This window comes from Stomoxys calcitrans, chromosome 3, assembly GCF_963082655.1.
Source record: "Stomoxys calcitrans chromosome 3, idStoCalc2.1, whole genome shotgun sequence".
Lineage (NCBI taxonomy): Eukaryota > Metazoa > Arthropoda > Insecta > Diptera > Muscidae > Stomoxys > Stomoxys calcitrans.
The window spans coordinates 193,920,928-193,947,217 of NC_081554.1; the positions used below are offsets into that span (position 1 = coordinate 193,920,928).

Genomic DNA, 26,290 nt, shown 5'->3' on the forward strand with positions numbered 1-26,290 from the left:
TTTGGATGCAATTTAAAACAATGAGTTATTTTAAGCCTTCCGACATCCGATCCAAATATGATTCAGATCGTACTATATTTTAATATAGCAATTTCACTAAAATTTGAAACAGTGGCTAGCTGTAGGCCTTCCAATATCTGACCCAAATATGGTTCAGATCGGACTAATTTTAGATATAGCTGCCATGTACACCGATCTCCCAATATCCGGTTTCGCTGAAATTTGTGAGTAGCTTTAGGCCTTTCAACATCTGACCCGAATATTGTTTAGATCGGACTATATTTAGATAAAGATGCCATATGGACCGATCCGCCGATTTTGGTTAATTTTGGGTCACTGAGTTAGGTTAGGCCACTCGACATTCGTCTTCAATTTGGAGCAGATCGGTTCGGATTTGGATATAGCTGCCATATTGACCGATCTGCAGATTTAAGGTCTTAGGACCATAAAAGCCACATTTATTGTCCGTTTTTGCTAAAATTTGGGTCACTGAGTTGGTAGGTCACTCAAAATTCGTCTCCAATTTGGCCTAGATCATTCCAGATTTGGATACAGCTGCCATATAGACCGATCTCTCGATTTAAGGTCTTGCGCCCATAAAATGCGCACTTATTGTCCGATTTCGTCGAAATTTGGGACAGTGAGTTGCGTTAGGCCTTTTGACATCGTTCTGCAATTTGGCCCAGTTCGGTATGGGTTTGGATATAGCTGCCATATAGACCGATCTCTCGTTTTAAGATCTTGGACCCATAAAAGACCCATTTATGATCTGATGTCTCCGAAATTTTGGACAACAAGTTATGTTGGAGCCTTTACCATTCGTCTTCAATTTGTCCCAGATCGATCCAAATTTTAATATTGCTGCCATATAGACCGATTATTGTCCGATATCGCCGAAATTTGGAACAGTGAGTTGTGTATGGCCACTCGACATCATTCTTCATTTTGGCCTAGATCGGTCCAGATTCGAATATAGCTGCCGTATAGACCGATTTCTCCATTTAAGGTCTTCGACCCTTAATAGCGCATTTATAGTCCAATTTCGTCGAAATTTGGTACGGAGAGTTGTGTTAATCACTACGAAATCCTTTTTAAACTTGCTCCAGATAGGTCCAGATTTGAATATAGCTGCCATATAGACAGATCTCTCAATTTAAAGTCGCTGAAATTTGACACAGAGACTTATGTTAGGCTTTTCGACATCCGTGTCGTATATGGTTCAGATGGGTCTATATTTGGCTATAGTTACCAAAAAGACCAATATTTTGCTCTACAAAATATAACTATGACTGGTACTTATTAGACCATTAAATGTCCGTGCCGTATTTGGTCCAAATAGGCCAACATTTCAATATAGCTGCTATGGTGGCATAAATTATAAATTTTTCACTGGATTATGACGAAAGGTGGTTTACATATATACCCGAGGTGCTGGTTATACAAAGTTCGTCCCGGCCGAACTTAATGCCTTTTTACTTGTTTGTTATTGCTCTACTAATGTGCACATGCTTGGCCTTTTTTTATCTGAATTTAAAGAAAAAAGGTTATGAAAAGTATACATTCAGTGGTGATTATAAACACCCACTGAGACACACATTTGCATATGTGTTCTACTTTTCTTCTAACATCCCCTACATAAATAAGCAGCAGTCATTTTCAGCAAACAACAGACTTTTCAGCAGTCAGTCTGCTACTCTGAAACTCTACTACTGCTGCAATAGCAGAACTACTGCTACAATAGCAGCAAAATTAACTGCTAATATTCAGCAGGCAGTGTTTGCTATTTTCAGCAACCTTTTTCCATGAAAGTACTTTTACTTGTTATTAGTATTATCAGTATTAATGTTAGTACATATTTATTTATATAATATACAGCCGCAATGAATTGTTAACATGATCTGGGGATTTAGTAGTCTAACATGCATTTCTACAGCTATGATGATTAGTGTTATTTACCAGAAAATGGAAAATATATATATTTATATATACATACATCGAAACTACATAAAATACACGAATTACACAACACCACAAAAAATGATTTTGGAAAAATTTTGGAATTTTGGGATGAAATGAATGGAGGATTGTGCATGAAAAAAGGAAATATTTACCATTTCAATGGAACTGGGCTAAACATCCTTCCGAAATGAAAACACTCGTGAGGTTTTTGTTTTTAAATTTGTTTTCTTTTATACAAAATGGTAAACCAAAAAATTTATTCTTTTTTTTACAAAATGTTTTGTTGCACACTACTATTGTTACAAAAATTTAAATGTAATACAATGAATGCTCTTATTTGATTGTTGTTGTTTTTTGTTTTTTTTACAATATATAATCTCCACTTTCTGGTGTGGTGGCTTAAAGTTAAAATTGTTTAAATAACATAGTATGTATATGTATATTAAGCATTATTATATTTATTACAAAATTATATTAATTATGGTTTTTCTTGCTCAAAATTGTATTATTGTGTTTGTTGTGAGTTTGTTTGTTTTTTTTTTGTTTTTGATTTGTTTTGGATAAAATAATACTTTGTTGTAAATTGATACGTAATAGGTAGGTAGTTAAGTCAGTTGATTGTGATTGTTTGCTTGGGGAAGTGTTTCATATTGCAAAGTTAAAAATCAAATAAAGTTGCGGAGTTTTAATATAAATTAAACTTAAAAGACTACAATTACACAAAATCAAGGTATATAGACATTGGGAGATTTATAGACGGACTGTTTTTTGTTTTTTTTTTCTCTCTTTTTTCGAAATATCAAAATCCTTTATAGCTTCTTGTGTATGTGGCTGGCAGGATTCTCATCAGTTGGGAATGAATTGAACCCTTGTGATGGAGGATTTTGGGTGGCTTATGATGTCACCACAGAATATTTACGCGATGTATACTGCCTCTGATAATGTTGTACATTATGGGTTGGCACTATAATGCTTCCTATAAAATTCACAAAATTGCATATTAGTATTAAGGCGATATATCTTCTTCTATTTTTTTGTTGTCCCCCCTTAAATCCCTTATGGTTATGTCAGAAAGATGAAAGAACTTTTAGCGAAACATTGTTGTCCCTAAAGTGGCTTCCAATAAATCATCAACCCCAAACGTTAAATGCTATACCCTTTTTGGCACTAATTGGAGGTTTGTGTGGAAATTAATTTTAGCACTCAAAAAACCTCCCATGAAGTTTTAAGAAAAGGAGTTAAATGAATGTTGTTAGTTAGGTAGCCATTGGAGGAAGTAGCCAAAAACGTTTTAATTTTATATTTTTGATGAATCAAAGGCGATTTTCCAAAAAAAATATATATATAAATAAAAAATGTTATCCCATTTCTTTGGATATCCAAACTATGTTCAGTAGCAATTGTGTGAGGAAATAAATCGCAAAAGGTTCTAAAATTTCTTTAAGACATAAAAGCGTAGAGAATATTTGAAATATACACTGTATGTGTCAAAGTTTTAAAAGTAAATTGAAAAATTTTCCACGAGTTTCATAATAAGAAAACAAGTAAAAGCATGCTAAGTTCGGCCGGTCCCAATCTTATATACCCTCCGCCATTGATCGCATTTGTCGAGTTCTTTTTCCGGTATCTCTTTTTAGGCAAACAAATGATAAAAGATAAGAATTGCTATGCTATATCAAGTTATCCGATTCGGACCATAATTGAATTGAATGTTTAGGTGCTCAAGAAGTAAAATAGGGAGATCGGTTAATATGGGAGCTGTATCAGGCTATAGATCGATTCAGACCATAACACGTATATTGAAGTTCAAGGGAGAAGCCGTTGTACAAAATTTCAGCTAAAACGGATAATAATTATGTCCTCTAGAGGCTCAAGAAGTCAAGATCCCAGATCGGTTTATATGACAGCTATGTCAGGTTATGGACCGATTTGAACCATATTTAGCATAATTATTGGAAGTTATAACAAAGCACGTCTTGCCAAATTTCAGCCAAATCGGATAGGAATTGCGCCCTCTAGAGGCTAAGGAGTCAAGACCCTAAATCTGTTTATATGACATTTGTATACGATTGTGGATCGATTTCCACCCTACTTAGCATAGTATTGTACTTGGAAGTCATAACGAAACACGTCATGCCAAATTTCACCCAAGTCGGATGAGATTTGCGCCCTCTAGAGTCTCACGAAGTCAAGACCCCAAATCGATTTATATGACAGCTATATAAGATTATGGATCGATTTACACCATACTTTGCACTCTTTTTGGAAGTCATAACAACTCATGCCAAATTTCAGCCAAATCGGTTAAGATTTGCTCCCTCTAGAGGGACTTCTCTTATACGAGTATGTTATCTATGAGACCTCTCCATGATAATAAGTCTCGTTCTATTTCGGATATAAATTTGAACAACGTGCCACAAAAAAACACCTCTATAATGAGAGGTTTAACAAGGCCAAAATACTAATAAATGGGGCAAACATTTAGTGAAGAGCTGAATACCATTGGAAAATGTTTGAAACCGGGCGATTCAAAACCCGTTAGTTGCCCGTCTTCTAATGTTGGTAGCATCTGTGAGTATATCCGCCTTGTTAAACTTTTCTATCAATCAGCCAAAATGCAAACGTTACAATTAATACTAACAGAATTTTAATTGTCTTACTAGCTGAACCGGGCCCGCTCCGCTGCGCCTTCTTTTACAATATATAGGGGATGAGCGTTTCTTATAATAAGTGTAAGGAGGGGTCACCCTACCCCCTATACTTCGACTTAAATTGGCATATGACCCATCATGATTATATGGAACTCGCTTTTTTGTTTATTCCGCAGAATCAAAAACGTTTGAACCGATTTTCTTAAAATGTTAAAAGATTGTGTAAATTTGTCTGGAAGGAAACATAAGCTATATAATTTTTAGATATCAGATCGGAGCGGTCCCTCCCCCTTGCCCCAACTACACCATCCAAAATCAAAAGTGGACCGATTGGCACAATATGAATATCAAATGAAAGATATTGGAGAAAGGTAGAAAACGAATATTGTATTAAAATTTGGACCCAGGTACCCAGCGGGCCTCCCCAACCCAAAAACTCCTCTAAACCGATATATTCGACGTTCATGTCAATATGGGTCTTAAATGAAAAGTATTCTACAGTAGATTACAAATATAGCATAAAATATTAGGTCCAAGTAATGGGAGGTCGCCCCACCCCCAAAGTACCCCCAAATGGGCATATTAGCCGGCCATGTCTATATGAGAATCAAATGAAAGGTATTTGGGAGTAGATTACGAATATGACATTAAAATTTGTATTCAAGTCTAGGTGGCGCTTTTCCTTCCAAAAATAAGTCAAATAGGTTGATTGACCCATTATTACAATATGGGACTCAAATGAAAGGTATTTGAGAGTAGAAAACGCATTTGATATCCACTTTTTGAGCCAAAAGTTTGGGGGTACGCCCTAAAGCACCCCCTAAACTGAACTTCATTTCCGATTATGGCAATATGGAGTTCAACTAAACGGTATTTGGGAATAAAGAACGAACAGATGACTAGTTTGTATCAGAATGGTGGTAAATTATGCTTTCTTTTCTCTTACTGCGCTAAGGAGAGTTAAATAACTTATTTAGCCCTGTTTCAAAATAAAGCATGCCCTGCACCGCACTCTATAGTTGCTGGGTATGCAGGGCATCTTAATCAATTTGACAAAGGTTTTGATGAAGATATTGTACATGGCGTATCAGAAATCACGATCCACCATGCCAGTCAAAGTATTTTGAATAACAACACACACTTGTACAACTTTTATGCGTTTGCTGCTATGCTATTCTTTGATTAGAAAGCATCGTATATGATCTCAAGCTGGAATATGTTCAAAAATTCCCGAACAAATTTCCTCTTAGTGGCTGGTACTATATTCGTTTTTCACGACATTTTTTCGTGATTACTTTTTTTAGATAACAGATTTTGAAGCAAAAAAACTTGCTGATTTCCTTCAGCAGGACATTCCCTCATTACCTAAGAAAAAATCTTCATAAAAGTATTATGTTTTCATTGAGATTTTTGAAGTTTTTCACAAAAGTAACCGTGAAAAATTTATGTATTTCAACTGTGAAGAACGAATAAAGTACCAGCCTTAAGACAATTTTTTTTAAGTTTTCTCCAAAGGCAAAATTTTACTAAAATTTTCTCCAAAGACAAAACTTTTTTAAAATATTCTCTTTAGACAAAACTGTGTTCAAATCTTCTCTAAAAACACAATTTTATTAAAATTTTCTCTAAAAACGAAATTTTATCAAAATTTTCTCTAAAGACAACATTCTATTCAAATTTTATAACAATTTTCTCTAACACAAAATTTTATATTTAAAGAAAATCATTAAAAATGTTGTCTTTAAAAAAATGTTATTATTTTATTTATTTGGAGAAAACTTTTAAAAAATTTGGTTTTAGAGAAAATTGCTTAGACATTTTAAGAAATTTCATTCAAATTGTGTCTTTGAAGAAAATTTTACAAAAATGTTGCCTTGATATAAAATTTAATTGAAGTTTCGTGCCATTTTCTTATAAATTCGAGAAAATTTCTTAAATTCTTAATAAAAATTGAGTTTGAAGTTCAAAACTTACCAGCAGGGCAAGGTGAATCTAAACAGGGACTACGCTGTTTAGTACACGAGCGTCCATCTCCATCAAAGCCAAGGGGACAAGGATCACATTGAGCACCATTCACGGTATCGTGACACTGAACGCCTCTGTTGAAAAGAGCGGAATAAAAAAATAAAGAAAATCAGTTAAATAATAACAATAAAAGGGTTACATGAATGAACATAAACGTAACAACAAAGTGAGTATGTTAAACAATTAATTTGGAAAATTAACCTTAAAAGATAGACGGAAAGCCAGCTATGGCCAATGGTATAGAGAATAAAGAAAAAATGCCAAGGCTGTTCAAAGAAAATGTTAAGGAAGTTAACGAACTGCTGAAATATATGACTGAACGAATGAATGACGTTTGAATGAATGAATGTTAAGCGCAAGGCTTTATTTTGCCGCCGCACAGTGTTTGCAGAGGTAGTGGGTGTTGGGCAAGAGTTTTTTTTTCAATTATTAAATTTATGTTGCAAATGTGGGTTTAAAAGGTGACTAAAGGGATACCGGTACAAAAATCTATCTAGGATACTCCTTTAAATCTTAAAACAAGAGACCCACGTGGTGTCGCCGGGGATAACGTCCAAAATTTCAAAATGGTGGTGAAAAATGGCAGAAAACCTAAGTCAGTTCGAATGGTCGTATCTCCTAAAGAATAGGTTCTAGGACAAAATTAAGCTACAAACGGATGAGTAGAATAATTCTTGTCAAATACGCCACCGCTGTGAAGAAGCAATGAATTAAAATAAAATATTAATTTCCTTTTTATGATCTCTAAACATTTCTAGTTCCCCTTTTTTGTTTTGGCCCTTCATTTTTTAATAATGTTGTAAAATTTTCCTTATAAATCCACTGTTTTGTAACCAAACAAAGGAAGGCTCAAACCTCTGTATGCACTTCGGCTTAGCTTCAAGAAAGAAAACAATTTGTTTACAATAACATGTCACTGTCATTGAGAGTCACTCTATCGTTGTTGTTCCGCTGTTGTTGTTGTTCAATGTTTGACGTGGTCACACCAAACAACAATTACAAGAAAATCTTATTAAAAGCCAAATTTCCTTCAGCCCCAATCGAGGCATTCATTTGTATCTCTAGCTGCAGTTGTTGTGTGGGCAGATGACAGCCACACAACAATACGGCGGCCACACAAATTAAAAGGAAGAAGATAAATGCCTTTAGGGGCCCAAAACAGAAAACCAAGGAATACTCACAAATGCAACAGCAAAGATGCAAGCGGATAAGTTAGGATAGATCGACAGACTGATATCACCACCACCAACAACCAAAGATTAAAGCCTTTGAAGCCGAACCCCGATTGGGGTTGCCTAAATCATGGCCAGAATGAAGACAACTAAATTTTGTCAATAATCTTAAATCAAACATTTGACTTGGCCAAAAACAACAAACAAATATTCTGTCTCAGAAATGGGATACATGGAATCGAAATCCCACAATCATTGAAGTAGCTGGAAATTCAAATCAGTGAAGTTTTCAGTTTTCTTTCCTGGAATATGGGAAAATGCGGCAAGGTAGAGCAATGGAAAATGTTACGCTTCAATAGGCATGCGCTCATGGATATTAACTACAATGAGCCAGGTGAGCTTTGTTGCCTAGATCTCCTTGATGACTCTTCGCGCCGATTTGCCTTTGTGTATCGAAGTGATGATGGTGAGGTTTGATGTGGTTATCACATCAAAGATCGTTAACAGTTTGCCTCAGTTTGTGCACAACTAACTTTCCCACACTTCCATCAAATCCCAACAAGACAAAATCCAATATGCCAGAGATGCCAAGGAAGAAATAATTTTCTAGTAACGTTTGTAAAGAAACATTTAAATAATTGAACGAACAAATGTAGAAATTATAATCATACGAAGGTTCCCCAGAAATTTGATTTCCACAATGTATGGAATTATCCAAAAAAAATTAACCAAAATTTAATTATTTTAATAGTATTTTTTGACAATTTTATTTTCTTTGAACTCAAAATTTTAGTCTCATACATTAGAAATGCCCTCAAAATTACAATTTCATAGAAAATGTCGTCAAAACGTGACAAATATCCTCAAAATTTGGTTTTCATAGAAAATGTCCCCATAATTTGGTTTACATAAAAACGTCCCCAAAAATAGGTATTCATGGAAAATATCCTCAAATTTCGATTTCGTTGAAAATGACTCCAAAAAAATAGATAGTCATAGAAAATTTGCTTGAAATTTTATTTTCATAAGAAATATCCCAAAGAATTCGATTTTCATAGAAAATGTCCTCAAAATTTACTTTTCATAGAAAATGTTCTCAAATATACAAAATGTCACAAAAAATGTATGTTCATGGGATAGATTCTCAAAATTTTATTTTCATAGAAAAAGCCCTCAAAATTTGATCTTCATGGAAAATGTACCCAAAATTTGCTTCTTACAAAAATTGTCCCCAAAATTAGCTGTTTTACACAGAAAAAGTCCCCAAAATTAGTTTTTTTCCAAAATATTCTCAAAATAATACATTTTTATAGAAAATATCCTCAAAAGTTGATATTCGTACAGAATGTCCCAAAAATTGATATTCATGGAAAATATCTGCACAATTTGATTTTCATAGAAAATTGCTCCCAAATTTCTTTTTCATACAAATTGCCCCCAAAATTTGCTTTGTATCGAAAAAGTCTTCAAAATTTACTTTTCATCGAAAATATTCTCAAAATTTGCTTTTCACAGAAAATGTCCTCAAAATTCAAATGCACAGACAAAGGCCCCAAAAATTGATACACATAGAAAATTTTGTAAAAAATTTCCTAAAAATATGATTTTCATTAAAAATGTCCCCAGAACTTCGTTTACACGGAAAATGTTTTCAAAATGGATATTCTTGAAAATGCCTTCATACTTTGAATTTTGGTATAAAATGTCATCAAAATTTAGTTGTCATAGAAATGTTCTCAAAATTTAAATTTTCATAGAAAATTTCTCCAAAACTTGCTTTTCATATAACATGTCCTCAAAAATTGAAATTCATAACAATTGATATTTCGGAAAAATAACCTCACAAAAATAACCTCACAAATTGGGTTTTAAAAGAAAATGCGTCAAAGTTTTAGTTTTATCAAAAAGTCCCCAAAATTTGATTTTTATATAAAATGTACTCAAAAATTGGGTTTTTTCGTGGAAAATAACCTTAAACCTTGATTCTCATAGAAAATTCACTTACAAACTTTTATTCAAGTTTGATTTTGATAAAAAAGTCCGCAAATTTCAGTTTCACAAAAATGCGGTTCAAAATTTGATTTTTCCAAAAAAAATATTCCCAAATTTTGATTTTCATTGGAAATCTCGTCATAATTTGATTCCAATAGAATATGTCCTCAAAATTTGGGTTTCGTTGAAAGTGGTTTACATAGAAAATGTCCCAACGATTTGATTTTCATGTCAAATGTCCTCAAAATTATATTTTCATTGAAAATGTCCCAAAAAATGGTATTCATGGAAAATTTGCTCAATATTTGGTTTTCATAAAAATATCCCAAAGGATAAGATTTTCATAGGAAAAATGCTCAAAATAAACTTTTCATAGAAAATGTCCTCAAAATGTTATATTCATAGAAAGTCACTAAAAAATTTAATATTCATGGGATAGATTCTCAAAACATTATTTTTATAGAAAATTTCCTCGTCTCTTGAAATGTCCTCAAATTTTAATTTTCATGAGAAATGACCCCAAAATTAACTTTTCATAGGAATCGTAACTAAAATTTGCTTTACATAGAAAAAGTTCTCAAATTTGATTTTCTTCGCAAAATACTCTCAAAATTTGCATTTCATAAAAATTGTCTTTGAAAATTCATACAAAAGATATGCAATGGCCCCAAAATTTGATATTCATGGAAAATATTCGCACAAAATGATTTTCATTGAAAATTTGATTATAAATACAAATGTCCCCAGAATTTCTTTATCATGGAAAATGTTCTCAAAATTGATATTCTTGAAAGTGTCTTTATACTTTGAATTTTCGTACAAAATGTTCTCAAAACCTAATTCCCATTAAAATTCCCTCAAAATTTAAATGTATATAGAAAATCTCAAAATGTCCTCAAAAATTTATATTCATAGAACAAAACAATTGTCCATAAAAATTTATATTCATGGAAAATATCCTCAAAATTCGATTTTCATGAAAAAGTTCTCAAATTGGGATATCATAGAAAATGTCCCCAAAATTTGCCGCAGTGCGACAACTCTTTGGCGAGAAATTTCTTTAAACAAACGTCGCCAGCATTAGAAAGGGATAATAACGGCTGAAAAAAATTTTTTCTGTTTTCGCCAGGATTCGAACCCAGCTTCATAGGCGGACATACAAACTTTTATTCAAAGAAAATGTGCTCCAACATAGAAAATGTTCTCAAAATTTTATTGTCATAAAACATGTCCTCTAAATTTGATTGAAAAAGAGACATTGACAACTGATTTTCAAAGAAATATCCGAAAATTTCGTTTTCGATAAGAATTGTCCAAAAGGAAAAACTTTTTCAATTACCCTAATTCCCAAACACGACAACTCTGTATATAATCAATTGGTCCTAGCTGCCGCAACGGCATCGCCACACTGCCACACCACACAGGAATGCATTCGTACATCATACCACACATATGTAACTATGCGAGGAAAGTAAATATCCATAGGCGGCCATACATGGCTGTTTGCAGTGTTATTACATCTGTAACTTTTCTCGCCGAGACAAACTCGAGCAACAAGCCTGGCCAAGAGATCGGTAAACGCCAACCGCTTTAAGCCAAAGTAACCGGGCTATATGGTTAAGATGACTTGTCATGAACAAGTTCGCCTACGCATTTCACAATTTACTCAAAGGCTGCATGCAGCACAGGTAAAGTCTCACAACTACTCCCATGTGGCAAGCTGCTCTTTTAAACTGCCTTTAAAAGCAGTTCCCCACACACACACATACACAAACATCTGTGTGGTTTGACTGCTTGAATTTGAATTAATATCTTAGACGAGTGCGCGTGCTTATAACGCTAAAATGCCTTGGGCGTATTCCCGAACACAATTTCTACTAAAGCAATCTCATGCTGCTGCAAGCCTAGCTGTCTACCTCCCTCAGTCCACCATGCATGCATAGATTGCAGCTGCGGCATTGACATCAAGATTCCGAAAACTGACTTCATCTAAGCATTTTCAAAACAAAACAAAAAAAAAAAACAGTAACGAGCATAAGAACTTTAAAGAATATAGAAAATTAATCCATGAATCCACTAAAGGCATTGTTTTATTGTTAGGAAAATTATATGGCGGTGGATCTCATATGGCACTTCCAATGATTGTTTTAAGCCTAAGGGACGTTAAAGAATTAGGTCTTCATAAAAATATATGACAAAATTAAAGTTGAAGAAAAATTTAATGAAATGTTTACAAAAATTATTTGTCATTGCAATTTTAAATGAAATTAAATTAAAATTTGTTAAATTCCGTAATAAGAATTCAATTCAATTTTCGTTAAAAAGTAGAGAAAGTTCATTCAAAACTTCGTTTCATCAAAACATTAATTTTCGAAAAAATCGAATTTTGACGCAAAATCAATAGAGGCGATTTTTAGTACAGAATCAGTAAATCGATCGATCGACAGGTTTGGTTCTAGATAAGTTAGAAAATGGATTTTTCAACTAAACCCGATAAAATTCCATGTACATCAAGATCGTAATTTTTGTTAAAAAGTTTGTGAATTTGATTTTCATTACATAATCGATTAGATTCTATTTTTATATAAAAATCGATTAATTTGATTTTTGTAAAATAATTGAGTACATTCGATTTAAAGTAAAAATTGACAAATTCGATTTTTATAAAAAAAAAATTAATTTTCATTAAATAATTGGATAAATTAAATTTGTACAAAAAATCTATAAAATCGATTCGTTCCGATTAAATTAAATTTTAATAATAATCGATAAATCCATTTTGCATTAAAATCCGATTAGATTAGGTTGAAAAGAAGGTGCGGATGTTCATTGTTCCTGTTCCCACTATGTCTACCACCGCAGGACACTGTCTGGAGTCTCCATTGCGGGTTGGCTGTCTTGGGTTTCCCAGAGTACTTGAAAGCGGGAAGCTCTCTTCCTTTTAATTCTTTTTCCAGCTTCCGTAGAAGTGTTTGTAATATTAGTTCTATCCCTTACAGAACTTTCCTGCACTTTCGCCCGATTGCTCTGCCGGTACAAACTACTCTGTCTTCTTCGTCGTGCCCCGGATCGCTTTTTCGGTCTGCTTGTAAGCCAAGCCATCGCTCACTTCTGCCGCCATCCCGCTGCCCTCATCTCTCGATTCAGCTGCAATGACTGTTTCATTAACACCGTCGCTGTCTGGATACGAGTCGTAAACACCACCTTTACTTAAAAGCTGGGGACGAACTGGGCATTCCTCTTATTTATTCGTCTCTTACTTATTAATTAGTCTGACGATCAATTAGATTTTTTATTTAAAATCAATCAATCGAATTTTTTTATTTAAAATCGTTTAATTAGTTTTTTTTTATCAAAAATTTAATTATTGTAGTTTCTATTGAAATCGATATAGTCGATTTTTATCTTAATCGATCAGTTCGATATTCTTTTAAATCCGATTAAACTAAATTTATATTAAAATCGATAAATGAAATTTTTATTAAAAATCATCAAATCGATTTCTATTAAAATCAACCATCTTAATTTTCATTAAAAATCTATAAGTTCGATTTTTATTATATGTCATTCAAATCGATTTTTATTAAAACTTTAATAAACTCCATTGTTATTAAAAATCGATATGATTGATTTTTTATATAAAATCTCATCAATTTGATTTTTTATTTCAATCGATCAGTTTGATTCTTTACTAAAAATCGGTCAATTGGTTTTTTTTTAGAAATCGATTAATTTCATTTTTTTTATTAAAAATTTAATCAGTTTTTATTAAAATCGATATAGTCGACTTTTATCTAAATCAATTAATGCGATATTCTTCGAAATCATCAAGTCGATTTCTATTAAAAATCAACCATCTTAGTTGTCATTAAAAATCGATAAGTTCGATTTTTATAATATGTCATTCAAATAGATTTTTATTAAAAATCGATATTTAAGATTTTCATTAAAACCCAACTAAATTCAATTTAAAAAAAAAATCGATCGACCCGCATTGCTTAGAAGAATATGTTAAAAATTTAAATTCTGTTGTTATTTTAATTTTCATTATTTTCTTAATTACCATCGAAATTTTTCGATTATATTGAAATTTTTGAGTAATTTTCCTCAATTTTTGTATCAATTAATTGGCACTGTCCAAAGTATTGCCAAAATGGATTTCGTTTTCAAACGCATTTAAGTTTTACCTAGATTTTGTTCAGACATTGAAAATTTTCATTAAAAATCGATAAGTTCGATTTTATTAAATTCAGTAAAATCGATAAGTTCGATTTTTATTAAATGTCGATATTTTATTAAAAATCGATAAATTAAATCTTCATTAAAAACCGACCATTTTCAATTTCTTCATTTTCAAGTTTTTTATCTGTCATTGCGAAGATCATTAAAATTTTCAATTTTTATTTCTTTCTCTTTCGAGACGAGCTCAATGATCGGAGAATTTCTTTGCAATTGGAAAAGGATAGCCAGATATCGCAACACACACTAACCACAATGGGACGCGTTTCATAATTTGGTTACAATTACTCATCAGACATATGAGATGTGAAGGTTTTAATGGCCGTACATTGGTATGTTGTTCCTATACAGAATTTGTTGCGAAAACGCTTCTTTGATAAGATATAAAACATTAGCCACCCTCGACAACCTTATTGCTTATTAGCTATGCTTTTCCCAATACATGTGTTTTTTTCGATTTTGTTAAATGGAAATTTGTTAAAAATTTAAATTTTTTTTTAGTATTTCTTTTAATTTTTATTATTTTCTTAATTCCCATTGAAATAATTCTAACAATTTATTTTCGCTTATATTGAAATGATTGAGTTACTTTCCTTAATTATTGGACCCCCTCCTTAACTGTATCAGATAAATGGCATTGTCTATATGTTAAAGTATTGCCTAAATGGATTTTATTTTCATACGCATTTAAGTTTTACTTAGATTTTGTTCACACATTATTTAGCCAAGCTTGAAGAGAAGCAAAAACAAAAACCAAAAACAACGTCTACAACGTAGGCAGAAATTATACAACGACGCAGTGCACATCTTCAGGCCCTAAGCATTAAGGAGCCAAAATGGATAACTGCAACGGAGCGAGTCAGTATGTATTTAAAGCCAACCTAACAACTAAAGAGTCACAACAGCCCAACCCAAAAAAAAAAACTGGCAATGGCAAATTGGTATTATGAAATATGGATGAAGGATAATAAAAATAAAAACGAGCACAAGTCTATACCTTAAGTGGGTATGGAGTTTTGCGAATTTTTTAACTCCTTCATATGGTGGGAAAGGGGGCTATTTGTTTGGCAAATTGTATGGCCAAATGCAAATGCTGAACGCCATTTAAGTACCACCATGGCCCATGAGAACTTCAAACCAAAAAGGAATTTTTCAAGAGAGTTGGTATAGGCAAGCAAGCCCTAGATGTGGCTTTTGTGCCTTTGGTGCTTTTTGCCATTGAAGGGACCATAAAATATTTGCTTTTCAACCAGAGAAAAAAAAGAGTTAAACAATTATAAAAAATTTCCCAAGGCGAAATGTCCACTTAGAGGCCATGCTTGCTGCTTCTCTTCAGCTCTTATGGAGAGATGAAGAAAGAAACAAATCTTAAAAGCTGGGAATGTGTCCATGAACCATTAACACCTTTGAGACAACTCAAAAAAATGTTACACAACTGAAGATTGGCCATCGAAATATTAGAAAGGGAAGCCGCTTACAAGTATTTATGCTTAAAGGCCCACCAAGAACAGAAGCTTAGCTTTCATGTTTTCTTTTGAGCTGAACAAACAATCTTTCCAGCTCACTGAGTTTCAACAAGTGTTTGGTTTGGCACAAACCTTGTTATTCTTGGTATAACACAATTTGCCAATTGATGGACAATGATCAGTTTAAGCATCTAAAGTTGGAGCAGCTGCGAAGTCTAAGACCAAATGAGCCGCTTTTTTCCCCATTTCCCATCGATTAATTGCCATTACTGATATAACATAAATAAACAGCGAGAGGTTTGTTGCCCACTTGACAGTTTTAAGAGTAGGACACCCCCACAGAGGCTGTCAAATTGTCATTGATGTCAAATTGTTCAGTTTGAGTGGCTTACCGCCTACAGCAGTTAAATTGCGGTTTGAAGCTATTTCGATTTTATTTATTTTTCATTCAATGCAAAATCGTTTGTATTTACATACAAAAAACACACACACATGTCCCATGACATTCATTGTTGTTTTGAACAAAGAAAAGTTTTGCAAATACATATGTGGCTGGAAATAATTTGAAATTAGCAAAAATAAAATTCCGATGAAATTTTATCTAAGGACAAAATTTCTATTAATTTGTTTTCTAAATACCAAATGTCCATGAAATTGTCTATAAAGACTCAACTTAACACATAAATTTTCTTATATTTCTTTTTATGTAAAAGTCATTAACCTATACCCTCAGAAATATTGAAGAGTTATTGGATCATTTGATTTCTTGGATTAAGTAATTCAAGCATTAACCGTTATATCCCACACCATATTGTTTCTGGAAAATAAATTTTCTTTTTGTTTTACCAACATTCCCAGAAAGCCTTCCCACTCCGTTCGATCGTTGGTCAACTATTTGCAGATGTGAACATTGCGCATGCTTATCGATCATTGCATCTGCCCAATGGTTTAGGTGTTGTCTCTCTTAGGCTTTCAAGGGGGCTATGAATTAAATTACCAATCATGCATTAAAGAGAAAATAAATTAATTTTGTAACGGCATCAACAACCCACAGAAGATGGAAATATAATTCTGGGCATCTTTCTCACAATCGTTGAAGCCGAAAAACAGCCAAAGAAAGCCCAATAAAAAAAGGAACTCCCACACTTTGGCCATACCACATTTGCATGATCTCCCCGATAACCCAGGGGTTTTGAGGCATAAGGAATAAAAAAAAGACAAAACAAAAAACAGCTTTCATTCATTTTAGCATAAATTACAATTTGTCATACAACAACGACGAAAAGACAATAAAAAAACAAAAACTGTCCAAAATACAACCACTAAAACAAAGGCCCACAGAAAAATGTAAAATTAAAACAAAAACAAAAATTGAGCAGAATAATAAAAAATATTCGAAAATGACGATCACAAAGATAAAGAAGAAAAATTGCTGTTGATGAAAGAAATCGTAATACAGCCTTATGAATTGCAATAAAAAATTCATGAATCTTTTATTATGAAAAAGGAAGTAAATGAAGGCAAAAGACGAATAAACGGTCAGCTTCTTTCGATTCATGTGCTAGGTGTACATCAGGTGTAAAGAAATTAATATTGATCAAAAAATCAATACGAACTAAATAATAAACATTGTTATTTTGTTATTAACCTAATAACAAACAGAACTTCACATTCAAAATGTCAGTGCAATTGGGTAATTCCCCCCTTAGATGCTTAAAACATGAAGTCAGTAGTTCGGTTTTTATGGCACTAATAAACGATAAATTATTTTTGATTGATCCATTACGGAATTTTTTCCATAAAGATAAATTATTTTAAAAAGTCGATAAAATTCGATTTCCTTAAAAAATCGATAAAATGCAATTTTCTTAAAAAATCGATAAAATGTGATATTTAGAAAAAATCGATAAAATGCGATTTCTAAGAAAAATTGTTAAAATGTGATTTTTAGAAAAAAAACGATTACGAATTTTATAAAAAATCGATTACGATCTGTTTTTACAAAAAAAACAATCAAATTCAATTTAGATTTTTTTAAAACGATTAAATGCGATTTTCTTAGAAAATCAATAAAATTTGATGTTTAGAAAAAATCGATAAAATCTGATTTCTAGAAAAAAATTGATAAAATGTATTTTTTAGAAAAAAAAAACCATCACAACTTTTATAAAAAATCAATTACGCTCGGGTTTTATAAATAAATACATTATATTCGATTTTTTCCGATTTCCTTAAAAAATCGATTAAATTTGATGTTTATAGAAAATTGATGAAAATTAACGATAAACTGCAAATATGCTTACATTGAAAACTTACTCTTATGGCAATCGACGATTACTTAGAGTAGCAGTTGGGCAAGTGTGTTTTGTTGTCAGAGTTGGATGTCTTCATTTGGTAGAAATATATGAAAATACTCTTAAGAGGATAGTTGCAACCCAGAAGACATGCCTTTTTGACAACTCCTACTGACGAGTTTGGTTGGTATCAAATGAAATCGCGACAAAAATGTAATTTTTTCAATTTTTTATAAATATCAAATTCGAGGGAAAAATCAAACTTTATCGATTTTTAAGGACATTTTTTCTTCATAAAATATATATTTTTATTTATTTCGTACACTATCGATTTTTTAGAAAAATCGAATATAATCGATTTTTTATTGAAATCGCATTTGTTAGTTTTTTTTATAAAAATCTAAAGTAATCGTTATACCAATCGAATTTGATAGATTTTTTGTGGAAAACGTATTTGATGGATTCCTAAAAAATCGAATTTTACAGATTTTTATACCCTCCACCATAGGATGGGGGGTATACAAATTTCGTCATTCTGTTTTTAACTACTCGAAATATTCGTCTGAGACCCCATAAAGTATATATATTCTTGATCGTCGCGACATTTTATGTCGATCTAGCCATGTCCGTCCGTCTGTCTGTAAAGCTAGCCGCTTGAAATTCTGCACAAATACTTCGGTTGGTATTGTAAATGGGCCATATCGGTCCATGTTTTGATATAGCTGCCATATAAACCGATCTTGGGTCTTGACTTCTTGAGCCTCTAGAGTGCGCAATTCTTATCCGATTGGGATGAAATTTTGCACGACGTGTTTTAGTATCACTTCTAACAACTGTGCTAGGTATGGTTCAATTCGGTCCATTACCTGGTATAGCTGTCATATAAACCGTTCTTGGGTCTTGACTTCTTGAGCCTCTAGAGTGGCTTATCCGATTAGAATGAAATTTTGCACCACGTGTTTTGTTATGATATCCAACAACTGTGCCAAGTATGGTTCAAATCGGTCCATAAACTGATATAGCTGCCATATAAACCGATCTTGGGTCTTGACTTCTTGGGCCTCTAGAGAGCGCAATTCTTATCCGATTTGCCTGAAATTTTGTACGACGGATCCTCTCATGACCATCAACATACGTGTTTATTATGGTCTGAATCGGTCTATAGCCCGATACAGCTCCCATATAAATCGATCTCTCTATTTTACTTTTTGAGCCCCCCAAGGGCGCAATTCTTATTCGAATTGGCTGACATTTTACACAGGTCTCCAACATATAATTTAATTGTGGTCTAAACCGGATCATATCTTGATATCACTCTAATAGCAGAGCAAATCTTTTCTTATATCATTTTTTGCCTAAGAAGAGATGCCGGGAAAAGAACTGACTAATGCGCTCCATGGTGGAGGGTATATAAGATTCGGCCCGGCCGAACTTAGCACGCTTTTACTTGTTTAAGGTGGAATTGTATATTTTTTTTATAAAATCGTATTTTATAGATTTTTTAGAAAATCGAGTTTCATAGAAAAATTGAATTTTATGGATAATCGAATTTTATAGATTTTTTAAAAAATTTAATTTTATAAATTTTTTTAAAAAAGTCTAATTTTATTATTTTTTTACAAAATCAAAGTTAATAATTTTGTTATTTTTATGAAATTCAGGTTTTATCGATTTTTTTATAAAATTTGTTGTTTATGGATTTTTTTTTTTAAAGTTTAATATGATTGATTTTAATTTATTAAAATCGAATATGATCACTTTGTTTTTTATAATTATCGAATAAAGTCGATTTCTTCATAAAAATTATATCTAAGTATTTTTTTTTATAAATTTGATTATGCTTCAATTTCAATACAAGATATTTTGTTGCTTTCCTGTTTTTGTACTATTTTCTTCCAACAGAACATTTTTTCTTTTCGCTACAAACAAATGAACTTTTTGATATAGTAGTGATGTAGAGTGTTTAGAAACAAAAGGCAAAAAGAAAAGAATATACAAATCGCATAAAGATAGTGCAGCCATATAAACTTGGCCATAACAATAAGATGATGGCACATAAATGTCAAAAGATGGGTCACAAAAGACTTCCTCCAAAGTCCCGCTACTCCCCTTCCTCATCTTCCAACTTATGCCAAGAATAAAAAGTGAAATAAAAACTCGAAAGTGGCCTTAGGCCGCTCCAAATCGATGATATGATCAATGCACGTGCGCAGGCGCTGTAGCACACGCTTGCAACCAGGCTATCAAGTGTTTTTCATTTCATTTTCGTTTTGACAATGAAGATTTAAATATTAAAACTATGAAAATGATGCATACATCCAGCATCTTCATAAGCACCACCATCATCATAATATTCCTACAAAGCTAGCTATCCAGGGGCCTTTAAGGCAACCCACCATGTCAGCCTCTTCAAATATTTACGCATAATAAAATTGAATGAAATTGATATGAGATGATGGGTCCCCATGGATGAATGGACTGCCTGAATAACTGATGGATGTATGGTTGTATAAAGTATGATGGACCATTGGTGATGGCTTATAGCCATCATTGGCCCCGGACTTCATATGGAGAGGGAAACCATGGGACTTTTGAAGCACTTGAGTTAAGCGAAATGCTTGATGGCGTTGATAGTTGTAGGTGTTTAAAAGTTAGCACCACCATCATCATCCACATCAGTTCCCAAAAGCTTCAACACCATATCGCATCAAACCAAAAACAGGGCCAATCATTTTACTTTATGCCCTGCATGCTGCCAGCTTGGATATTATGTCCCTTATGAAGTTCTTATTGTTGATTTTTCTCTGAAGTTTGACACCAAAAGCCCAGCAGACGCAGACAATGGGAACAGAATGTTTCCACTAACCGCTTCAACAAGGTGCGCCTTGTTCCCACTTTTGTTTGTTTACCTTCTTTGTTTCTGCTCCAGGTCGAGCGATGGGCATTTTTTGTTGTTTGTACAGAGCTCTTAACATGGAATTGATTTGCATAAAATCTAAAATATATGGCTTTGTTGGTATTCTTGTGTGTATTCACTTTAGAAAACAGGCGTCTTGTCAACATAAACGCTGCACAGTGGTTCCAAATCGAAAAGTTCGCGAAAATATTCAAAACCTTTAACACGGAAAAGCTTATCCTCAAAATTCATTTTTTGGACTAATTCTGAAGTTTTTTGTTTTAAGAAGGGTGTATTATTGTACATCCCTAGTGAAGCTTTTGCACATCCTACCGCCAAATTGCTGAGAAATATTAAGAATACTAAAATTCTAAGATTTTTTAGTAAATGGAATGGAAACAAACGAAAAATTCTAAAATTATCATGATCTTTGTCCTAACAGGCAAAAAAACTTTTAAATGAAAATCCGGCAGAGCCCGGCCGGGATTCGAACCTGGGCACACGGAGCAACAGCGAGAGACGTTGCCGTTGTCTAGCGTTCGAAGCCGTCAATACAAATTCCCAAAGATGCGCAGTATCATGTGTATGCCATGGGAGTAGTGTAATTGTGTAGACAAGAAATCTACCATTAAACAAACACATGCATTGGGAAAGGAACAGCTAGAAGACAGGGTTGTCGAACGTGGGTAATGTGTTATTTATATCATAGAGGCGTTTTCGACATAAATACAATATAAGAAGAACATACCAACGTACGGCCCTTGGAGCCTTCACACCTAATATGGCCGATGAGTTATTCTAACCAAATGACGAAACGAGTCCCATAGTGGTTGGTGTGTGGTGATCTCTGGCTTTCCCTTTTTCAAAAAAAATCTCGGATCATTGAGCTCGTCTCGAAAGTAAAACAAACGAAAAATTTAAAAGTAAACTGATCTTCGCTCTAAGGGGCAAAAAATTTGAAAATTGTTTTTTGTTAAAATTTTGGTAATGTCTAAAAATTTTGAAAAATACAAAAATTTTATATTTCTTTGTTATTTTGCGTTTAAGGAATTTTTGCAGATTTTTGTCAAAACTTTTGGGAGTTCGAAATTTTCAGTTTTTCATTTTTTGTCCGGATATAGAATTTATAAGTTATTTAACTTTTCCATAAAAATTTTCTATTTGAGGAATTTTGGGGGTTTTGTTTATCAAAATTTTTCAAATATTCCAAAGTGGAATTTTTTCAGCCACACATATTGTTTCGTTTGAAGGAATTATGGAGTTTTTTGTCAAAATTTGTGAGATTTAATTTTTGTTTAATTTTTTTAATTCTCTTTATGTTTTCCAGAATTTTTGAGATTTTTCTCAACATTTTTGAGAATTCGATTTTTGCCGTTTTTATATTCCTATCATAGGACGTGGGTATACCGATTTCGTTATTCTATTTATAACTCCTCGAAATATTCATCTAAGACCCCATGATGTATGTATATGCAGTGTAGGTTGGTTGGGATTGTAAATGGGCGATATAGGTCTGTGTATTGATATAACTGCCATATAAAGCCATTTGAGGTCTTGGCTTCTTGCACCACTAGAGGGCGCAATTCTCATACGATTTGGCAAAAATTTTGCACGTGGTGTTTTGGTATCACTTCTGACAACTGTGCCAAATATGGTTTAAATTGGTCTATAACCTGATATAACTGCCATATAAACCGATTTGGGTTTTTGACTTCTTGAGCCTCCACAGGGCGCAATTATTATCCTATTTGGCTGAAATTTTGTGCAACGGCTTCTCCCATGACCTTCAATACATGTCAAATATGGTCTGAATCGGTCTATAGCCTGATACAGCTCCTCTATTAACCAATCTGCACATTTTACTCCTTGGGCCCCTAAAGGGCGCAATTCTTATTCGATTTGGCTGAAATTCTACATATGACGTTTTAGTATAACTTCCAACATCTGTGCCTAGTGTGGTCTAAATTGCTTGATAACTTGGTAAAGCTGCCAGATAAACCGATCTCCCAATTTTGCACACTGAGCCACTGAGGGGACCAATTTTTACTCGATTTGCCTGAAATTTTAGATGTGGTATTTTTCTATGACTTCTAACAGCCATGACAAGTACGGTCCATATCGATGAATAACCTGATGTTGCCCATATTTATATTGAAAAAGTCATTCAAAGAACTTGACAAAAGCGATCCATGGTGGAGGGTATTAAAGATTCGGCCCGTATTCTTGAGCCCCTAAAGTTTTGCATGTTGAATTCTAAGTTTGCAAAACTAGTCGCATACCAACTATGGTGAAGGATATACAAGATTTGGCCCTCAAACGAATTTTATTTATATTTAACTAATTTTTATACACACCAACGAAGGATCGGGGTATATTCATTTTGTCATTCCGTTAGCAACATATCGAAATATCCATTTCCGACCACTTTATAGGGTCGAAAATGGATGGAATATATATTCTTGATCAGCGTAAAAATCTAAGACAATCTAGCAATGTCCGTCCGTCCGTCTGTCTGTTGAAATCACCCTACAGTCTCTAAAAATAAAGATATTGAGCTAAAGCTTTGCATAGCAGGTTAAGTTCGCAGACGGGCTAAATCGGACTGTACCTTGGTATAACCACCATATTGACCGATTCGCCGATTTATTTATTATCTTATTATTTATTATCCTACTTTGCTGAAATTTGGTACAGTAAGTTATGTTAGGCCCTTTGATATATTTCAATTTGGCTCAGACAGGCCCAGATTTGGATATAGCTGCCATATAGACCCGTCTCTCGATTTAGGGTATTGGGCCCATAAAAGACGGAGTTACAGTCCGTTTTCGCCGAAATTTGGGACTGTGAGTTATGTTAGGCCCTTCAACATTCTTCTTCAATTTGGTTTAGATCGGTCAAGATTTGGATATAGCTGCCTTATAGACCGATATCTTGATATAAGGTTTCGGGCCCACAAAATGCGCATTAATTGTCCGATTTCGCCGAAGTTTGAATGAATTGCGTTAGGCCTCTCGACATCTCTTTGCAATCTGGCACAGATCGGTACAGATTTGGATACAGCTGACATATAGACCGATCTCTCGATTTAAGGACTTGGGCCAATAAAAGGCGCATTTATTGTCCGAGTTCGCCGAAATTTAGAACAGTGAAATATGTTAGGCCCTTCAACATCCCTCCTCAATTTGGCTCAGATCGGTCCAGATTTGGATATAGCTGCCAGGTTTTGGGCCCATAAAAGGCGCATTTATTGTCCGATTTCGCCGATATTTGGGTCAATGAATTGTGTTAGGCCCCTCGACATCTCTTTGCAATATGGCACAGATCGGTACAGATTTGGATATAGCTGCCATATAGACCGATCTCTCCATTTAAGGTCTGGGGCCCATAAAAGTCTCATTTGTTGTCCGATTTCGCCGAAATTTAGAACAGTGAAATATGTTAGGCCCTCCGTCAGCCCTCTTCAATTTGGCCCAGATCGGTTCAGATTTTGATATAGCTGCCATATAAACCGATCTCTCGATTTAAAGTCTTGGCCCCATAAAAGACACATTTATAATCCGATTTCGCTGAAATTTGATATAGTGACTTATATTAGGCTGTCGAAAAATCCGTGTCGTTAATGGTTCAGATCGGTCCATATTTCGGTATGGCTACCAAAAAGACCAATATTTGTTCTACAAAATTGAACAATGACTTGTACTTATTAAACCACCTAATATCCGTGTCAAATTTGGTCCAAATCGAACCATATTTCGATAAAGCTGCTATGGGGGATAAATTATGCATTTTTCACCGGATTGTGATGAAAGGCGGTTTACATATATATCCGAGGTGGTGGGTATCCAAAGTTCGGCCCGGGCGAACTTGACGCCTTTTTACTTGTTATATTAGGTTATTGGATTTTTGAACCACTGTGCCCTCTTACTTTTATTTCTCCCTGGTGTAATATTGCCTGAATTGCCTGATTTGGTATGCTGTTATTATTATTGTATCACCACCGCCAAGTCGTTAATGTCATCTTTCATTATCGCATCAAAATGTTTAAAGACCTGCATGCTATTTATACTCCAATGTACCTACATACGTACTTCCCAATCAGAAGAAAGAGTCGGACAAACTACCCCACTCAAGCAAATCAACTGACACTCACTCACTAACTCATTCAGACAGTCAGTCAGTTAGTCATAAAAATGCATTCCTATGAATGGGAACCGAAAAACACAATAAACTGATACAGACGATTGCCTCCTACTCATGTTGTAGCTGTTGCTGTGGAGCTATGAAAGAATTATAATTTACAATCAAAACAAAGGTAACCCCAAAGAACTTTTGTTAAATATGAACTCCAGCGCTGCTGGCTGGGTACCTTCCCAATGCCTGGTAGTCATCTTTCAGGCAGGTTAGGGCTCCCCAGGTTGCTCTTAAGCGCACTGCATTGCATTGCCTTGGAATGCTGTATGAATGGTATGCTTATCATTTCAAAATTGATTTAATATTTGTAAGGGCGTCTGTAAAAAAACATTTTATTAGGCCAAAAAGTCATTAATTTATCGGACGACACTTAAGAAAACACAAGAAACACATAACAACAAATGAATATAATATTCCATAAAAACAGGCAGTAAAATCAAAACAGCGATATAGGGACTCTAGAGGGTTACTAGAACAAAAGACAAGACTTCTTATTATAGACTAGCGAGATAAAGAGAGGGTGTCACCTCGTCTCTGTATCACCTGTTGATCCTTTCTTTATCTCCTTTACATTGTTGAACTCGTTTTTTTGTTTTGGGTTTTATGGCCTTTATTGTTCGGCATTTGGTTAATGTTTTGACTTTTATGGAATTTATTGGCCATTTAGTGTCCAGAAACAATTGATGGCCATTTAGTTTTGTTAGGCATCTTCTACCACAAAATCCAATCAAATCATACAAAGGTAAAGTGCCATACATCCCTGGGAATTATGTATATCCTGGGCGGCTTGTTTTTCTTTGTCACAACACCGCCGTTCATACATTATCTTAACCCCCTTTCTTGATGGCTCTTGTATTAAATGAACATTAATTAACAAAACTTACCACTTATCTGCTTACATTCGTTATGATTTTTTAATACCCATTTCTGATTATAAGAACATAAAGACAATATTTTTACTTACATGTAACAGGGACGATCGGCACAGGTGACTCCTGGCTTGCATATTTTGCCATCACCTACCATACCCGATGGACAGCGACCACACCTAGGTCCTGACACAAAATCGTAGCATTCAACGCCTGCAAAAGAAAACATAAACAAAACATGGTAAACGCATCAATAAATTGTGGCAAACAAATATCGATAACAAAGACTCAATCACTTAAAATGCAATACTAAGAAATCGATTTTATTAAAACTCCATGAGGATTATAAACAAACCAGTGTTCCAGTTAGTAGAAACAGACAGACTAGGCATATGTAAATGCCACGATTTACAGAGAGCCAGCGAACACGCTACATTTGTGGGAGAAATAAGTTAATCAAGGTGTGTCACTTCGCCGCGAACTGGAACTAATTCTGGAACTTTTGAACGGATAGGGATATGCACACAAAACATAGT

At 33.8% G+C, this 26,290-nt stretch overlaps 1 protein-coding gene across 2 annotated transcripts in view; it reads right to left on the reverse strand.

Moving 5' to 3' along the window:
- Positions 1-26,290, reverse strand: part of LOC106086296 (cartilage oligomeric matrix protein) — an 81,084-nt gene that overhangs the window by 10,025 nt on the left and 44,769 nt on the right. Inside the window, exons 9-11 of one of the 2 annotated variants that reach the window (XM_059365106.1) lie at positions 25,850-25,967; positions 6,585-6,709; positions 2,744-2,935 (exon numbers count right to left, since the gene is read on the reverse strand). In XM_059365106.1, the coding sequence (XP_059221089.1) occupies positions 2,853-2,935; positions 6,585-6,709; positions 25,850-25,967 (326 nt within the window). In that variant the 3' untranslated portion in view covers positions 2,744-2,852. Of the gene's footprint in view, positions 1-2,743; positions 2,936-6,584; positions 6,710-25,849; positions 25,968-26,290 lie in introns of those variants that run through there. The other variant, XM_059365104.1, reaches the window with a different exon arrangement.